The sequence below is a fragment of the Pristiophorus japonicus genome, chromosome 15 (genome assembly GCF_044704955.1).
Source record: "Pristiophorus japonicus isolate sPriJap1 chromosome 15, sPriJap1.hap1, whole genome shotgun sequence".
Taxonomy (NCBI): domain Eukaryota; kingdom Metazoa; phylum Chordata; class Chondrichthyes; family Pristiophoridae; genus Pristiophorus; species Pristiophorus japonicus.
The window spans coordinates 1,049,698-1,069,966 of NC_091991.1; the positions used below are offsets into that span (position 1 = coordinate 1,049,698).

The 20,269-nt window shown below is 47.4% G+C and overlaps 1 protein-coding gene across 1 annotated transcript in view; it reads right to left on the minus strand.

Moving 5' to 3' along the window:
* chst11 (carbohydrate (chondroitin 4) sulfotransferase 11) overlaps positions 1 to 19,791 on the minus strand; it is a 306,283-nt gene extending 286,492 nt beyond the window's left edge. The window contains exon 1 of the mRNA XM_070901519.1: positions 19,598 to 19,791. Within this exon, the coding sequence (XP_070757620.1) occupies positions 19,598 to 19,715 (118 nt within the window). The 5' untranslated portion in view covers positions 19,716 to 19,791. The remainder of the gene's footprint in view (positions 1 to 19,597) is intronic.
* Positions 19,792 to 20,269: the final 478 nt, after the last annotated feature.

Genomic DNA, 20,269 nt, shown 5'->3' on the forward strand with positions numbered 1-20,269 from the left:
GCTAATCGCTTCTACCTTGTGGCAGCGAGTTCCACATTCGAACCCTTCACTGAGTAAAGATGTTTTTCATGAATTCCTCTTGGATTTACTAGTGACCTTATATTTATGACACCTAGTTTTGGACACCTCCACAGTGGAAATGTTTACGTCTACCCTATCAATCCCCTTCATCATTCTATCAGGTCAGCCTCAGCCTTCTCTTTTCTACAGATGTTCAATCGGCTCTGCATTTATTTGTATGATCATTCTTGCTGATTCCTTACTACATACCTTTGTTTTTGTCGCTCACGTTGTGTCTGTAATAGGTGCTTATGTCTACCCACTAGTTCCATCTTGTTTTCAGCCCTGAATGCAGCATCATCTGCATACCTCAAGTTATTAAACTTTCTGTTTGTCTTGTAATTAGAAAAAAAAATGATGATTATAGGAAGGATGTGATTACACTCGAGAGGGTGCAGAGGAGATTTACGAGGATGTTCCCAGGACTGGGGAATTTTAGCGATGAGGAAAGATTGGATAGGCTGGGGTTGTTTTCCTTGGAACCAGAGGAGGCTGAGGGGAGACTTTATTGAGGTGTATGAAATTATGAGGGACCTAGATAGAGTGGATAGGATGGATCTATTTCCCTTAGCAGAGAGGTTAATAACCAGGGGGCATAGATTTAAAGTAATTGGGGGGAGGTTTAGAGGGGATTTGAGGGGAAATGTCTTCACCCAGAGGGTGATGGGGGTCTAGAACTCACTGCCTGAAAGGGGTGGTAGAGGCAGAAACCCTCACCACATTTAAATGATACTTGGATGTGCACCTGAAGTGCCGTAACCTACAGGGCTACGGACCGAGAGCTGGAAAGTGGGATTAGGCTGGGTAGCTCTTGGTCGGCCGGCACGGACACGATGGGCCGAATGGCCTCCTTCCGTGCTGTAAATTTCTCGGATTCTCTGATTACACTAGCATTTTATATAGCACCTTTCATAACCTCAGGACATCCCAAAGCGCTTTACAACCAATTAAATACTTTTGGAATGTAGTCACTGAAGTAATGTAAGAAACGCAGCAACCCATTTGCGCACAGCAAGCTTCCACAAACAGCAATTAAATAAATGACCAGATAATCTGTTTTTATGTCTTGGTTGAGGAATAAATATTGGCCAGGCCAGCAGGAACAATTCCCCTGCTCTTCTTCAAAATAGTGACATGGGTTTGTTTACATCCAGCTGAGACGGGACTTTGGTTTAACACCTCATCTGAAGGACAGCACCTCAGGATAGCTCTTTGGTCAGCCGGCTCGGACACAATGGGTTGAAATGGCCTCCTTCTGTGCTGTAAATGTCTATGATTCTCCGTCAGTGCTGCACTCCCTCAGTACTGCACTGGAGCATCATCCTCGATCACATGCTCAAGTCTCTGGAGTGGGGCTTGAACCCACATCATCATCATAGGCCCCTCGAAGCGAGGATGGCTTGCCTCCATGCCGAAAGTGGATGAGTTCACAGGTGTTTCAATGATATTCCAGATCCCGAACTACATCCTGAAGGGTGGAAGATTCCTGTGCGTGGATTTTTTTAACGTGTGGTGACCGTTGCACACCAGCCACCACACGGGCTTGACAGAGCGAGGTCTTGGTCCAGTGGCAAGGGTTAATCAGGACGACTGGAGACCAGCTCTGCTGCACGGACCCAGTGCGCACACATATCGCACAGTGTGGGCTGGGCCCTGCTGCCCCCTGGGCCCTCGCCTCCCCTGGGCCCGTGCAGCCCCCTGGGTCCTCGTTGCTGTCCCGGGGCCCGTGCTGCCCCCTGGGCCCGTGCTGCCCCCTGGGCCCGTACTGCCCCCTGGGCCCTCGCCTCCCCTGGGCCCGTGCTGCCCCCTGGGCCCTCGCCTCCCCTGGGCCCGTGCTGCCCCTGGGCCCTCGCCTCCCCTGGGCCCGTGCTGCCCCCTGGGCCCGTGCTGCCCCCTGGGCCCGTGCTGCCCCCTGGGCCCTCGCCTCCCCTGGGCCCGTGCTGCCCCCTGGGCCCTCGCCTCCCCTGGGCCCGTGCTGCCCCCTGGGCCCTCGCCTCCCCTGGGCCCGTGCTGCCCCCTGGGCCCTCGCCTCCCCTGGGCCCGTGCTGCCCCCTGGGCCCGTGCTGCCCCCTGGGCCCACAACCTCCTGACTCAGAGGCAAGAGTGTTACCCATTCAGCCATTGGCTGACGCCTATGTTTCCTTGAAAACCTTTGAAGACTATCCTCATAATCATCTCGGAATACAGAATACCGAACAGAGACTGCAATCCAGGCGGTATACAAATACTGTCCAACACAGCACCAGAGCAGCTATAGCTGCAGACACTTCCCAACTCCCCGCCCACTGCAGCCTCAGACAAATGATATCCACAATACACACAGCACTGCCACCTTGTCCTTCTGGTTCCTCGATGATTGAGCGCCGCAGGTACAGCGAGCTATCGCAGAGTAACAATAAAACCTGCTTCACCTCGGGGCAGAGAAAGAGAAACACACAGGACGTCCCAAAGCATTTCGCAGCCAATGAATTATTTGTGGAAGAACAGACACTTCTTTCTTTTGTAGGTCAACGAGTCAGGGAATTTGCACACAGCTGAGGTCCCACAAACAGTAAGGAGAGAATTGACTACTTCATCTGTTTTGGTGGTGTTGGTTATGGGATGTATGTTTCCCAGGACACCAGGAGAATTTTTTACTCTTCATCAAAAAGTCCCATTTGATTTGTTTGATATCCACCTGAACAGGCAGATTGGGGGCCGATGTATTATAGGCACCTAAAGTCCAATGGGGAATTCAGGAGAAACCTCTTTACCCAGAGAGTGGTGAGAATGTGGAACTCGCTGCCACAGGGAGGGGTTGAAGCGAATAGTACAGAGGCATTTAAGGGGAGGCTGGACAAACATATGAGGGAGAAAGAAACAGAAGGATTTGCTGATTGGGTTAGATGAAGTAGGGTGGGAGAAGGCTGGTGTGGAACATAAACCCCGGCACAGACCCGTGGGGCTGAATGGCCTGTTTCCGTGCTGGACATTCTGGGTTTGAAATTCAGGTGGGCCAGAAAGCTGGGGCATCGATGAGATTTTAACTGGTACACACCGCTGGAACGCCGGGTGCAGAAATGGATCGTGCTGTGGGCGGGCCTTCGACTCAAAGCCAGGCTGATTGGCTGAAAATGGGCCGTCTGCCGCTGTCAACCAGCGTGGTGATGTCACAGCGTGAGTGTGTCACCACACTCTCTCCCCTCCGTTAAAGGGGAGAGATTCGATCGTTGTTTAACTTTGGCCCCACCAGGCCTGGCACCACGTGGTGGGCCGGCCGAACCCGGGGGCAGGATTTTGCCGGCCAATCGGCAAGTCGGCCAACAGAAATTCTTCCATTGCGCCCGCGGCAGTGGACCCTCCTCTTTAAGGGCCGCCGCGCTGCCGGGCCGCACTCAGTGCGGAGATGGTGCTCCGGCAGGCAGGGTTCCACGGATCGAGCTGAAAATGGAAAGGTAAGTATTTCTTTTATTTTAATTTGGCGGTGCATCCACTTGGGCAGAATGGGGTCCAGGCCGAAAAATCTCCAACCTGAATTTTGATCAGGTCGGCCTGTTGACCCCGAAGAGGCGGCTATTCGATTATTAGGAATGGCCACCACAAACAGGCATTAATGGGTCTCTGATTCTATGTAAAACTCCACCTACTCTGCCCCACCTACCTGCCCCAACCCCAAGTTCGGAACAATGCTCCCTACTGTGCCAACGTAGCATTTACCATTTCCCACACCAACCATGTGACATCGATGAATGAGACTGCCAATCAGCAACAAAATCGAGACAGTTTTGTGGCGTACATCAATGTCCACTCGGCACTGGATTCAGATTGCTCGAATTGATTTCGCGTATATAGGACCCTTACTGCCAATTGACAAAGGGAGTCGCCCCATCAGTCTGGGCTGGTGTAAAACTCAGATCCCAAAGTAAGAAAAAGACAGACTTGTATTTATATAGCATCTTTCACGACCACCAGACGTCCCAAAGGGCGTTACAGCCAATGAAGTACTTTTTTGAAGTGTTGTCACTGTTGTAATGTAGGAAACTTGACAGCTAATATGTGCACAGCAAGCTCCCACAAACATCAATGTGATAATGACCGGATAATCTGATTTTTAGTGATGTTGACAGAAGGATAAATATTAGCCCCAGGACACCTGGGTAGCTCCCCTGCTCTTCTTCGAGATAGTGCCATGGAATTTATTTACATCCACCTGAGAGAGCAGACGGGGTAATGTCTCAGCCAGAAGATGGCACCTCCGACAGTGCAGCACTCCCTCAGTATCGCACTGGGAGTGTCGGCCTGTATTTTTGTGCTGAAGTCTCTGGGGTGGCACACGATCCCACAATCTTCTGTCTCCAAGGTGAGGGTGCTGCCCACTGAGCCACGGCTGACAAGTATTGTTATACCTCAATAAGGAATGTGAAAGTGGAAAATGTTTTAAGGATAGCAGTCGGCATCAAGCTACCAATAAACTGTCGGAAACACTAGGAGAATGTTCCAAGTTCAGTAATCCAGTGTTAGTACAAGGCTCCAAGATGTGTCACGTTTAAAACTACGGCGATCTAAATCTACCCAGCAGACCACTAATTAGCTCTCTATGCCCAAGTGCTTCATGCTTAAAAGAAAAAAAAGACTTGCATTTATGTAGCGCCTTTCACGACCACCGGCGAAGCAAAGTGTTTCACAGCCAATGGAGTTAGTCACTGTTGTACTGTGGGAAATGCGGCAGGTTCCTGCAGTGGGACTCAGAGCCGAGTGTGCTCACACTTCTGTCACAAAGGCTAAAATATGCCCCTGTTCAGAATACAATGGAGTGAGTGAATGCAACTGAGATGTGGAAAGGTTCATGTACCCCTCAAGCACTCGTCATACTGGTGAACAAATAAAACAGCGGCTCATACAAGGCCGTTAGAAAGGGAAATGCGTGTTCTAGCTGATTACCAACAGAACTGTCTCAGGATATCTGTAAACAATATTAGTTATCCATGTTGCTTCAAACTAAACAGTTCCTGTACAATAAAGTGACGTGCTGTCCGTATGACCTCCTCTCAGACTCAAGCAACAATTTGCACACTCACTCAGTGTGACTCAAGTCTTCCTGCATTACCAGCAACAACTTATAGTTATATAGCACCTTGACTACAACAACAACAGCTCACATTCATATCTCAGCTGTGGCTCAGTGGGCAGCACTCTCGCCTCTGGGTCAGAAGGTTGTGGGCAGCTTCTGGAGCAGGGACTGGAGCACAGAAATCTAAGCTGACACTCCCAGTGCAGTGCTGAGGGAGTGCTGCACTGTCGGAGATGCCGTCTTTCAGATGAGACGTTAAACCGAGGCCCCGCTCGGGTGGATGTAAAAGATCCCACAGAACTATTTTGAAGAAAAGCAGGGGAGGTGTCCTGGCCAATATTTATCCCTCAGTCAACATCACTAAACCTGGTCATGATCACATTGTGGATTGTGGGAGCTTGCTGTGCGCAAATTAGCTGCCGTGTTTACCTCATTACAACAGTGACCACACTCCAAAAGTATTTCATTGGCTGTAAATTTGGGACGTCCTAAATAGAGGCATAGAATTGAAAAGTAGGGAACTTATGCAAAACCTGTGTCGAACCTTGGTTAGACCGCACTTGGAGCACTGTGTACGGTTCTGGTCGCCATATTATAAAAAGGATAAAAAGGCACTGGAGAGGGTGCAGAGAAGATTTACAAGGATGATACCAGAAATGCGAGGGTATACATATCAGGAAAGGATGAACAGGTTGGGTCTCTTTTCTCTTGAACAGAGAAGGCTGAGGGGTGACCTAATAGAGGTCTTTAAAATGATGAAAGGTTTTGATCGAGTGGATACAGAGAGAGTGTTTCTACTTGTGGGGAAGAGCATAACTAGAGGCCATCAATATAAGATAATCATCAATAAATCCAATGGGGAATTCAGGAGAAACTTCTTTACCCAGAGAGTGGTGAGAATGTGGAACTCGCTGCCTCAGGGAGGGGTTGAGGCGAATAGTATCGATGCATTTAAGGGGAGGCTGGACAAGTATATGGGGGAGAAGGGAATAGAGGGTTATGCTGATAGATTTAGATGGGGAAAGACGGGAGGAGGCTCGAGTGGAGCATAAACGCCGGCATGGACTGGTTGGGCCGAATGGACGGTTTCTGAATCGGCCATCCTATGCAAGGTCATGACAGGCGCTATATCAATGCAAGTTTTTCCTTTAAAGGCAATGCTGAAAATCCTAATGGTCACCTATTTGAGGACAGACCGGTGGACGAGGCACGAGGCCCAAGAATAAACAATTTGCATTCAGATTGCCGAAGACAGCTGCAGAGAATGCTCGACGACCTCTGCTGTAGTTCAGCAAGGCAGAGTGACACCCTCGCACATACCCGGAATAGCAAAGAGTGGCAGGGAAGACAGATTGCCTGGTGGCAGCTCGCGGAGGAGCAGTCCACAGATGCAATTCACCGAGTACCTTCTCTCCCACTGTTTGTCCTGCTGTGTGCACCCAGCCGCTGGGCCTATGGCTGGCTCTCTGTGAGCCAGTGGGCTCACAACACAATGAGAAATTCTGCCTTCGTGAGTTTGTTTGCATTATTCCCTCTGCTGAGTGCCCACTGCCGGGACCCTCCAGACAAGTGTGAAGCTGTAAGGTGCGTGTGATTAATGGCCAGACGGCCTGAAGTGGTGTCATTCATCTCGATCCTGAAACGCTGATAGAGCAAGCAACGTGCAGACTGTCAAAAAGAACGTTTGAAAAGGTGAAAAAAACCCTTTCCATCACTGTAACAATAGCAGGTTGCATTTATATAGCGCCTTTAACACAGTAAAATGTCCCAAGGCACTTCGCAGGAGCATAATCAAACAAAATTTGACACCCAGCCACGTAAGGAGAACATAAGAACATCAGAAACAGGAGCCTGCTCCGCCATTCAATAAACTGATCTGATCTTGGCCTCTACTTCACTTCCCTGCCCAGTCCCCATAACCCTTGACTCCCTTGTTAGTGCAGGTGACAAAAGCTCGGTCAAGAGGGAGGTTTTAAGGAGCATCTTAAAGGGGAAAGAGAGGTAGAGAGGTTTAGAGAGGGAGTTCCAGAGCTTGGGGCCCAGGCAACAGAAGGCAAGGCCACCGATGGCGGAGTGATGGAAATCGAGTTAAAGCTGACTTACCCAGAAATACAGAGTCCTGTTCAGAAACTTCTTCTGTGGTGACAAGCTGGTTTCAAAGACAGTTTTGATATTAATGACACTGACCCTGTTGTGCAATTGATTCAAACCTACAGACGTCTGCAGCCACAGAACCTCCCGCTACAATGCTCAATTTCTCACAGCTCAGCGGGTTTAATGCACCCTTGCTCTGCTTAAATGTTTCACTGGTATTCAAGCCAGTTATATTTACATGAACATTTGCTAGGATTTAATTTTTTTCCCCCCAAAAGAAGCAGATGTATTATTAACTTTCCAAAGGGCATCGGATATGTACTTGAAAAAGAAAACATTTGCCGGGCTATGGGGAAAGAGCAGGGGGAGTGGGACTGATTGGATCGCTCTCTCAAAGAACTGGCACAGGAACGATGGGCTGAATGGCCTCCTTCTGTGCCGTCTGATGCCACGAAAAAACGCCCAATCATCTTTCTCACAGACGGTTTGCAACCCGAGAACGAAATGGCAGGTTGGCAGAACTTTGAAATGGACGATGTTGTTAAACGTGATGGGGTCGGTGAATGGGTAGGGGAGCATGGGTTGTGCTCCCACTATATCCCTCTGTGTCCTCTTTACAAGTGCTACTCTCCACTGGAAGTTTGGGATCAGTCCAATGATATGAGCCACTCATCCCAATCAAGGCACACCTGCGATGGGACTTCTCAACAACAACAATGTATATTTATATAGCACCTTTAACATAAGAAGTAGGAGCAGGACTAGGCAATTCGGCCCCTCGAGCCTGCACCCCCATTCAATGAGATCACGGCTGATCTTCGACCTCAACTCCCCTTTCCTGCACTGTCCCCATATCCCTTGATTCCCTTAATATTTTAATTATATATTTTTTAAATGCTAACAAAAATTTAACATAATAAAACGTCCCACGGCGCTTCACAGGAGCATTATCAAAAAAAGAATTAACACCGAGCCACATAAGGAGATGTTAGGGCAAGTGACCAAAAGCTTGGTCAAAGAGGTAGGTTTTAAGGAGCATCTTAAAGGAGGAAAGAGAGGCGGAGAGGTTTAGGGAGGGAGTTCCAGAGCTTGGGGCCCAGGCAGCTGAAGGCACGGCCAGCGATGGTGGAGCGATGGAAATCGGGAATGTTGAAAAGGCAGTATAGGTGGGGTGCAGAGGTCAATCTGAACTGGTATCAAGTGTGAAAAATGATGTGATCCAGCTGTTCTAAATACCACAAAGAACACGGAGAAAATCCCAGTAGACCCACAAGGGCCCACAGCAGGAACGATTCCTAGTAGACCCACAAGGCCCTGCAGCAGGAACGATTCCCAATTGACCCACAGCAAGTATGATAGCTCAAAAGGTTGACTCATTTCTGAATGGAGAAATACCAAAACCATAACAGGAAGTTTATAAAGACAAATAATGTTTTCATTCTTCCCCGATCAGGCTACATAGTCACCGCTCTATGTATCCCAACACTAAATATACTCATGCAAACAGCTTCCAGTGAATAGGAGCATAAAAGTTAAATCAATAGTGTTGTACAGGATAAGTTTACCAAAGTTAACGCTTATGAAAATATAAATTTTTTCCTTGTCCCTCAAGGCTATGAAGTCACAGAAGCAGGAGAGGACCATTCAGCCCTTCGAAGTCAGTGTGCTCACAATCCATGCCCAGGTTACAGACCACATAAGCAGAGTACAATTAGAATTTCTCCAGTCATGCAGGGCTATATTATAAAAGTACATGTTTCAGCAGCCTGCTTATTACAAGTACATATGGTGCTCAAGTGTTATAAAAACATAAGAGCAGGAGTAGGCTATCCAGGCCCCTCGAGCCTGCTCTGCCATTCAATAAGATCATAGAATCATAGAAATTTACAGCACGGAAGGAGGCCATTCGGCCCATCGTGTCCGCGCCGGCCGACCAAGAGCTACCCAGCCTAATCCCACTTTCCAGCTCTCGGTCCGTAGCCCTGTAGGTTACGGCACTTCAGGTGCACATCCAGGTACTTTTTAAATGTGGTGAGGGTTTCTGCCTCTACCACCCTTTCAGGCCGTGCGTTCCAGACCCCCATTACCCTCTGGGTGAAGAAATTTCCCCTAAAATCTCCTCTAAACCTTCTACCAATTACTTTAAATCTATGCCCCCTGGTTGTTGACTCCGCTGCCAAGGGAAACAGGTCCTTTCTATCCACTCTATCCAGGCCCCTCACAATTCTATACAGCTCAATGTGATCTCCCCTCAGCCTCTGCTGTTCCAATGAAAACAAACCCAGCCTATCTAATCTGTTCTCATAGCTAAGATTCTCCACTCCCAGCAACATTCTGGTAAATCTCCTCTGCACCCTCTCCAGTGCAATCACATCCTTCCTGTAATGTGGTGACCAGAACTGCACGCACTATTCCAGCTGTGGCCTAACTAGTGTTTTATATAGTTCAAGCATAATCTCCCCTGCTCTTGTATTCTATGCCTTGGCTAATAAAGGCAAGCATTCCGTTGCCTTCTTAACCACTGGCTGATCATCGAACTCAAGGGAAATGGGTCCTTTCTGTCCACTTTCCCGCTCGATCTCCATATCCTTTGATTCTCCTAGACTCCAAAAATCTATCGATCTCAGCCTTGAATATATTCAGAGACTCAGCACCCTCTGGGGCAGAGAATTCCAAAGATTCACCACCCTCTGAGTGAAGAAGTTCTTCCTCATCTCAGTCTTAAATAGCCAACCCCTTATCCTGAGACTGTAACCCCTGGTTCTAGACTCCCCAGCCCGGGGGAAACATCCTCCCTGCATCTACCCTGTCAATCTCCCTCAGAGTGTATGTTTCAATGAGATCACCTCTCATTCTTCTAAATTCCAGACAGTATAGGCCCATTCTACACAATCTCTCATCATAGGACAGCCCTGTCAAGCCTAGTTGGTTGAGTTCTGGGTTTGGGGGAGTGGTCAGAGTGCCCTGGGTTCCATGGTAGGATTCCCTCCGTCTTTCACTCCCCTGCGATTGATAAAACAAGTCCCACATCTTAAGGCGAGAGCAGGAGGCCACGGGAACTGTGTGCAGTGTCTTTCACACTGTCGCCATTAAGGTCTTAAGACACTCTTTCGGTTAAACCGAGGCCCCGTCTGCTCTCTCAGGTGAATGTAAAAGATCCCATGGCACTATTTCAAAGAGGAGCAGGGGAGTTCTCCCCGGTGTCCTGGGCCAATATTTATCCCTCAATCAACATCACTGAAACAGATGATCTGGTCATTGTTGTCCAGTAAGGTATGTACCCCTGAGCATGCTCACAGGTTTGTGAAGCTGTTGCACTGGGATTGGCTCAGACTGTCACATGATGGTCACAAGACTCAATAAAACCCCAGTTAAGTTCAGGTTCCCCACGATGGGGCGTGCAGTTGTGAGCCTGGTGGATGAACTGGTCGTGTTCAGTTGGATTGTTAAACCTTTGCTAATAAACCAATTAGTCCTTTACAGCAAATGTGTAGCTGTGAATTCTTAGGCAAAGAACCCATGAAGCAAATACATTACAGTTATCTTATTGCTGTTTATGGGAGCTTGCTGTGTGCAAATTGGCTGCTGTGTTTCCCATATTACAACTTCAAAAGTACTTCATTGGCTGTAACGTGCTTTGTGGTGGTCGTGAAAGGCGCTATATAAATGCAAGTCTTCCTTTAAATCTTTCTTTACTCTTGGATGCTGCCGTCAGAGAGACTCAGTACCACCTGACACCACCATCTGGTGCCAACAGGTTCAGTCTCTCTCTGCAGGAGGGGTTCTTTATGGGTTGGCTGACATCGTAAACTCTAAAGCACGGCAGTAATTGTTTTTTTTAAATCATTGTACAGCACTAAGAAAATTGCTCTTGTCTTTCCCGGAGGCAAGCTGTTGTCTGGTGACATTGATTGAGAAGTTACAGAAAGATCTGTTGTTTGTTTTTGTGGAGTGCACTTGTTAACCGCCTGTTTATTAGTTATAATGAAATGTGAGATTTTTGTTAAAATTCACCGTATTGCTTTTCAAGGTACACTTAAATGCATATGGGACTCATTGGGCTAATGAAACAGTGTATAATATCACTAGTAAATCTGATGGGCAGTTTAAACACAGCTTGTCCATATGTGTCTTTGGTGGAACTTTACTGATACCATTTGAGGACCTTGTGCACAATCTAAACTTGAGCAGCTGACGTTTCTAGACAACCAACTCAGATGAAAATGGTTCTGCCACAGCCCCCTGAACTCTCTGTTCCTCCAATTCTGGCCTCTTGTGCGTTCCACCCACCCTTTGCCCCAACAGTGGTCGCTGTGGCTTCAGCCGCCCAGGTCCCACGCTCTGGAATCCCTCCATGAACTCCTCAGTCTCTCCATCTCGTTCCCTCCTTTATGGCCCACCTCTTGGACCAATCATTCCTGCTTTCACTAGGCATCTGTTTTTCCTTGTGTCATTGTGAAGCGCCTGGGGAATTTTTCTTCGTTAAAGGTGCGATATAAACGTGAGCTGTCACTGCTGTTGTGCAACCTTGTTGGTTCTGCCTTTCAGTCCAACTTCCCTGACAGCTGCAATGCTGAGAGAATGCTGCACTGTCAGAGGTGCTGTCTTTCAGATGAGGTGGGACCAGTACAAACTGGACGGTCTGCACCTGGGCAGGACCGGAACCAATGTCCGAGGGGGGAGTGTTTGCTAGTGCTGTTGGGGAGGACTTAAACTAACATGGCAGGGGGATGGGAACCTATGCAGGGAGACAGAGGGAAATAAAATGGAGGCAGAAGCAAAAGATAGAAAGGAGAATAGTAAAAGTGGAGGGCAGAAAATCCCAAGGCAAAAAACGAAAAGGGCCACATGACAGAAAAATTCTAAAGGGTCAAAGTGTGTTAAAAAGACAAGCCTGAAGGCTCTGTGCCTCAATGCGAGGAGTATTCGGAATAAGGTGGACGAATTAACTGCGCAGATAGCAGTTAACGGGTATGATGTAATTGGCATCACGGAGACATGGCTCCAGGGTGACCAAGGCTGGGAACTCAACATCCAGGGGTATTCAACATTTAGGAATGATAGGCAGAAAGGAAAAGGAGGTGGGGTGGCGTTGCTGGTTAAAGAGGAAATTAATGCAATAGTAAGGAGGGACATTAGCTTGGATGATGTGGAATCGGTATGGGTGGAGCTACGGAATTCCAAAGGGCAGAAAACACTAGTGGGAGTTGTGTACAGACCTCCAAACAGTAGTAGTGAGGTTGGGGACAGCATCAAACAAGAAATAAGGGATATGTGCAATAAAGGTATAGCAGTTATCATGGGCGACTTTAATCTACATACTGATTGAGCTAACCAAACTGGTAGCAATACGGTGGAGGAGAATTTCCTGGAGTGTATTGGGGATGGTTTTCCAGACCAATATGTCGAGGAACCAACTAGAGAGCTGGCCATCCTAGACTGGCTGATGTGTAATGATAAGGGACTAATTAGCAATCTTGTTGTGCGAGGCCCCTTGGGGAAGAGTGACCATAATATGGTAGAATTCTTTATTAAGATGGAGAGTGACACAGTTAATTCGGAAACTAGGGTCCTGAACTTAAGGAAAGGTAACTTCGATGGTATGAGACGTGAATTGGCTAGAATAGACTGGGAAATGATACTTAAAGGGTTGGTGGTGGATAAGCAATGACAAACATTTAAAGATCACATGGATGAACTTCAGCAATTGTACATCCCTGTCTGGAGTAAAAATAAAACGGGAAAGGTGGCTCAACCGTGGCTAACAAGGGAAATTAAGGATAGCGTTAAATCCAAGGAAGAGGCATATAAATTGGCCAGAAAAAGCAACAAACCTGAGGACTGGGAGAAATTTAGAATTCAACAGAGGAAGACTAAGGGTTTAATTAAGAGGGGGAAAATAGAGTACAAGAGGAAGCTTGCAGGGAACATAAAAACTGACTGCAAAATTGTCTATAAATATGTGACGAGAAAAAGATTAGTGAAGACAAACGTAGGTCCCTTGCAGTCGGATTCAGGTGAATTTATAATGGGGAACAAAGAAATGGCAGACCAATTGAACAAATACTTCGGTTCTGTCTTCAAGAAGGAAGACACAAATAACCTTCCGAATGTACTAAGGGACAGTGGGTCTAGTGAGAAGGAGGAACTGAAGGATATCCTTATTAGGCGGGAAATTGTGTTCGGGAAATTGATGGGATTGAAGGCCGATAAATCCCCGGGGTCTGATAGTCTACATCCCAGAGTACTTAAGGAAGTGGCCCTAGAAATAGTGGATGCACTGGTGATCATTTTCCAACAGTCTATCGACTCTGGATCAGTTCCTGTGGACTGGAGGGTAGCTAATGTAACACCACTTTTTAAAAAAGGAGGGAAAGAGAAAATGGGTAATAATAGACCGGTTAGCCTGACATCAGTAGTGGGGGAAATGTTGGAATCAATCATTAAGGATGAAATAGCAGCACATTTGGAAAGCAGTGACAGGATCGGTCCAAGTCAGCATGGGTTTATGAAAGGGAAATCATGCTTGACGAATTTTCTGGAATTTTTTGAGGATGTAACTAGTAGGGTGGACAAGGGAGAACCAGTGGATGTGGTTTATTTAGACTTTCAACAGGCTTTTGACAAGGTCCCGCATAAGAGATTGGTATGCAAAATCAAAGCGCATGGTAGTGGGGATAATATACTGACGTGGATTAGAGAACTGGTTGGCAGACAGGAAGCAGAGAGTCGGGATAAACGGGTCCTTTTCAAAATGGCAGGCAGTGACTAGTGGAGTGCCGCAGGGCTCAGTGCTGGGACCCCAGCTCTTTACAATGTACATTAACGATTTAGATGAAGGAATTGAGTGTAATATCTTCATGTTTGTGGATGACACTAAACTGGGTGGCAGTGTGAGCTGTGAGGAGGATGCTAAGAGGCTGCAGGGTGACTTGAACAGGTTAGATGAGTGGGCAAATGCATGGCAGATGCAGTACAATGTGGATAAATGTGAGGTAATCCATTTTGGGGGCAAAGACACGAAAGCAGAATATTACCTGAATGACGGCAGATTAGGAAAAGGGGAGGTGCAACGAGACCTGGGTGTCATGGTTCATCAGTCACTGAAAGTTGGCATGCAGGTACAGCAGGCGGTGAAGAAGGCAAATGGTATGTTGGCCTTCATAGCTAGGGAATTTGAGTATAGGAGCAGGGAGGTCTTACTGCAATTGTATAGGGCCTTGGTGAGGCCTCACCTGGAATATTGTGTTCAGTTTTGGTCTCCTAATCTGAGAAAGGACGTTCTTGCTATTGAGGGAGTGCAGCGAAGGTTCACCAGACTGATCCCAGGGATGGCTGGACTGTCATATGAGGAGAGACTGGATCAACTGGGCCTTTATTCGCTGGAGTTTAGAAGAATGAGAGGGGATCTCATAGAAACGTATAAGATTCTGACGGGATGGGACAGGTTAGATGCAGGAAGAATGTTTCCGATGTTGGGGAAGTCCAGAACCAGGGGACATAGTCTTAGGATAAGGGGTAGGCCATTTAGGACTGAGATGAGGAGAAACTTCTTCACTCAGAGTTGTTAACCTGTGGAATTCTCTACCGCAGAGAGTTGTTGAGGCCAGTTCATTGGATATATTCAAGAGGGAGTTAGATATGGCCCTTACGGCTAAAGGGATCAAGGGGTATGGAGAGAAAGCAGGAAAGAGGTTTTGAGGGAATGATCAGCCATGATCTTATTGAATGGAATGGCGGTGCAGGCTCGAAGGGCCGAATGGCCTACTCCTGCACCTATGTTCTATGTTTCTATGAGACGTTAAACCGAGGCGCCGTCTGCTCTCAGGTGGACATAAAAGATCCCATGGTACTATTTCGAAGCAGAGCAGTGGAGTTATCCCTAGCCAATATTTATCCCTCAACCAACATCAGCAGATCTGGTGATTATCACGTTGCTGTGTGTGGGAGCTTGCTGTGTGCAAATTGGCTGCTGCGTTTCCCACATTACAACAGTGACTACACTCCAAAAGTACTTCATTGGCTGTAAAGCTCTTTGGGATGTCCTGAAGGGCGTTATATAAACGCTTGTCTTTCTCTCGTTTTTTGTTTGAAAGGATGGACTCTTTCTGTACATTAACTAGCACCAGATGTGGCCTGGGGTGGCATCATTGATATTTATTTTCTTATTTGTTCCTGGGATGTGGGCGTCGCTGGCATGGCCGGCATTTATTGCTCGTCCCTAACTGCTCTCAAAAAGGTGCTGCTGAGACACCGCCTTGAACTGCTGCAGTCCGTGTGGTGAAGGTACTCCCACAGTGCGAGTCCTTCGTTATAGCAGTTTGATCCAACCCAGAGGCTTGCTCAGCCATTTACAGGCAGTAAAGAGTCTCTCATTGCTGTGAGTCTGGAATCACATATCGGCCAGACCGGGTAAGGACGGCAGATTTTCCTGCCGAAGGGCATCGGTGAACCAGTTTCATGGTTAACATTACTGATGCTATCTATTTAATGAACTGAATTTAAATTCCCAGCGGCCGTGGTGAGATTTGAATTCGCCAGATCATTAGTCCGACTCTCTGGATTACTGGCCCAGCAATGACTGTAACCGATAGCACGCTCATTTGACTTGATTTGATTTCTTCTCTCCTCCTAACTGGCCTTTAATGAAACATAGAAACATAGACATAGAAACATAGAAAATAGGTGCAGGAGTAGGCCATTCGGCCCTTCTAGCCTGCACCGCCATTCAATGAGTTCATGGCTGAACATTCAACTTCAGTACCCCATTCCTGCTTTCTCGCCATACCCCTTGATCCCCCTAGCAGTAAGGACCTCATCTAACTCCTTTTTGAATATATTTAGTGAATTGGCCTCAACAACTTTCTGTGGTAGAGAATTCCACAGGTTCACCACTCTCTGGGTGAAGAAGTTCCTCCGCATCTCGGTCCTAAATGGCTTACCCCTTATCCTTAGACTGTGACCCCTGGTTCTGGACTTCCCCAACATTGGGAACATTCTTCCTGCATCTAACCTGTCTAACCCCGTCAGAATTTTATATGTTTCTATGAGGTCCCCTCTCATTCTTCTGAACTCCAGTGAATACAAGCCCAGTTGATCCAGTCTTTCTTGATAGGTCAGTCCCGCCATCCCGGGAATCAGTCTGGTGAACCTTCGCTGCACTCCCTCAATAGCAAGAATGTCCTTCCTCAGGTTAGGAGACCAAAACTGTACACAATACTCCAGGTGTGGCCTCACCAATGCCCTGTACAACTGTAGCAACACCTCCCTGCCCCTGTACTCAAATCCCCTTGCTATGAAGGCCAACATGCCATTTGCTTTCTTAACCGCCTGCTGCACCTGCATGCCAACCTTCAATGACTGATGTACCATGACACCCAGGTCTCTTTGCACCTCCCCTTTTCCTAATCTGTCACCATTCAGATAATAGTCTGTCTCTCTGTTTTTACCACCAAAGTGGATAACCTCACATTTATCCACATTATACTTCATCTGCCATGCATTTGCCCACTCACCTAACCTATCCAAGTCGCTCTGCAGCCTCACAGCATCCTCCTCGCAGCTCACACTGCCACCCAACTTAGTGTCATCCGCAAATTTGGAGATACTACATTTAATCCCCTCGTCTAAATCATTAATGTACAGTGTAAACAGCTGGGGCCCCAGCACAGAACCTTGCGGTACCCCACTAGTCACTGCCTGCCATTCTGAAAAGTACCCATTTACTCCTACTCTTTGCTTCCTGTCTGACAACCAGTTCTCAATCCATGTCAGTACACTACCCCCAATCCCATGTGCTCTAACTTTGCACATCAATCTCTTGTGTGGGACCTTGTCGAACGCCTTCTGAAAGTCCAAATATACCACATCAACTGGTTCTCCCTTATCCACTCTACTGGAAACATCCTCAAAAAATTCCAGAAGATTTGTCAAGCATGATTTCCCTTTCACAAATCCATGCTGACTTGGACCTATCATGTCACCTCTTTCCAAATGCACTGCTATGACATCCTTAATAATTGATTCCATCATTTTACCCACTACCGGTGTCAGGCTGACCGGTCTATAATTCCCTGTTTTCTCTCTCCCTCCTTTTTTAAAAAGTGGGGTTACATTGGCTACCCTCCACTCCATAGGAACTGATCCAGAGTCAATGGAATGTTGGAAAATGACTGTCAACGCATCCACTATTTCCAAGGCCACCTCCTTAAGTACTCTGGGATGCAGTCCATCAGGCCCTGGGGATTTATCGGCCTTCAATCCCATCAATTTCCCCAACACAATTTCCCGGCTAATAAGGATTTCCCTCAGTTCCTCCTCCTTACTAGACCCCCCGACCCCTTTTATAACCGGAAGGTTGTTCGTGTCCTCCTTCGTGAATACCGAACCAAAGTACTTGTTCAATTGGTCCGCCAAGCAATAAGTTGCCTGTTTTCTCTCTACCAATTCCCCAGAGCCCATTTTTGGATAAAATAACACAAGAATCTTGGTAATAAAAACAGGCAAATAGCCTGTTAATCTTCCCATCAGTATTGCCGCCCTGACAAAATGCACCTACTTTTCAATGAAAACCAGTATAAATAGAAAAATATAGTCCTAATGTATTAAACATATATTTACTAGTGCACTTGATGCAACCCCTCATACTGTACTACACTTCTCATAAGATAAAGTCACCAGCATACATTTTGCCCAATTTGAGCTATTTTAGGAGTCACCAGATATTTTCGCAAAAAAGCAATACCCTTGTCTGTAAATGACTTTCTGTCATTACCCCCACACCCCCGTCCCGTCACCTCCCCCCAAATCCCTTCCCCACAATCCCCCTCCCCCAAGTCCCCCAGTCCCACCCCCCCATCCCCCAGCCCCCCAGCCCCCAATCCCCCCAGCCCCCCAGCCCCGTGTCATTGCAGATAACTGGCGACTGTGGAGAGACTTTTAACGTACTATCTCCACTGCCATACCAAAATCTAAATTCTCATTCTTGTGCTCAAACCCCTCCATGGTCTCGCCCCCTCCCTACCTCTGACCTCCTCCAGCCCCACAACCCCCTGACAACTTGCACCCTTCCAATTCTGGCCTCTTGTACATCCCCCACTTCCTTGCCCAGCATTGGTGGCTGTGACTTCAGCCGCCTGGTCCCCAGGCTCTGGAATCCTACCTCTCTGACCAAGCTTTTAGGAGCACCTGTCCCACTATATCCTCATGTGGCTCGCTCTCACATTTTGTCTAAAGGCACTATCTAATTGTTGGAATCATTTTTTTAAAAACATGTCCAAAAATTTCTGGTTAAAAAGTGCTTTAAATAAAGAATGAGTTAAGTGAATGAACAGTGTCTATATTTAGTAGGCAGGCTGCTATTTTGTTAGACTCCTGTACACTGCACCCTGGTGTAAAGCAGTCTTTTACAACTAGAACTCAGGGCAGCTTTACAGAGGCAGCTCGCCACCTCTTCCTGCCAATTATCACCAAAACTCCCAATTATTTCTCACAGCACTGTACCCGGGTATCACGGCACACACACATTTCCCTCAGCCCAAGACAGTTGTGTTTTCATTATTTAAACATCATAAAAGCTTTTTCTGTCTGCTGTCAGCCGCGTTTCTTGTTCACCACAAACTGACCTGATATTCACACTTGCATGGGACCGAACACTAAAACAGCCCTGGTTAAAATAAAGTCACGCTGTTGGGAGGAAAGAACCCATTCATTCAGCAAAGGGGAAAATGACTGGACTTCTAGTTAACAGGCTGTTCTGTGCAAACATTGGAGCGAAATTGATGGATGTATTTATAGAGAATTGCACTGGTCTGGCCACACAAACGACAGCAAAGGAAGGTGAAATTCGCTATATTTTTCTAAGAAAACCTGTCTGAATGGGGACAATTCTGTGCACAATTGTAGCTCAGTAACCAAGGCAGGATCGCCCTCAGCCCCTGGGAGCGAAGCCCTTTCCAGGGGTGAAGGTTTCGTACAGACATTGTCACAGAGGGGGGGGCCCTCTGTCCTACATTAACTGAGAGTTTTGGACCGACCACAAGGTTGTCAATTACCGGGAGAATTTCCGGCCAAAATTCCCTGCCCCAGGCAGGCAGACAGCTTCTCCCCATAAAGGTGCAAATACAGCCTCTTTATGCGATGTGCGGGAAGGCAGGAATAGCGAGCTACACCACCCCAATCCCCAAAGTAACATGTCCTGCTCACGCCACATCTTGTAATTTCCTCGACTTTGATGGAGCAAAGGCATTGAGAAAAGCCCTCTTTTGTTTTAAAGAGCATGAGAGAGAGAGCGAGGAACGTGTGATGGGGAAAGGACTGAGGGCGAGAGGTAGGAAGGGAGAGAAGGGAGAGGGACAGCAGAGTGGGAACACACACACACACAACTTGACCTACCTGGATGTAGCATACTTTGGAAATAAAAGATGACTAGTACAAAGGATCCCAGGCAAGTGGCGAGGACCATGCGGCATTTCCTGCTCATCCTCATTATCTCCAGGAGCCCCAGTTTCATGGCTATGTTGGTGTTGGTGTGTGCAGTGTGCCTGCTGCTCCCTGCGCCTCTCACTCACTGTGCAACAAGACTTGGCTCAGCCCAGCAAACCGCACACACCAGCCGCTCTCCACCATCCTCTCCCCCCCCTCGCTGCTGCACAAGGGGCAGTGCCAGCCGCCTGATAGAGTGGGGCGGACCTCCCTCTCTGTCTGTCTGTGTGTGTGTGTCTGGCAGCGCCTTCCCGGTCCTAGCGCCCGCTGGCTTCACTAAATCTATGCCTCAGTTAAAAATCTGTAAAAAAAATATTCAAAGAGCAATCCAGTTAGTCCCTCTCCCTATGTCCCTGCAATTTTTTTCTCAAAGCATTTATCCAAATTCCCTTTTGAAAGCTACTAGTGAATCTGGCTCGTCTCATAATCTCCAATACCTGGAGGCCAACTGGAAGCTCATTATTGAGGGAAGTTTTTGTGGATTGAAAAGGACTTGCATTTATATAGCGCCTTTCATGATCTCCAGACGCCCCAAAGCGCTTTACAGCCAATGAAGTACTTTTTAAAGTGCAGTCACTGTTG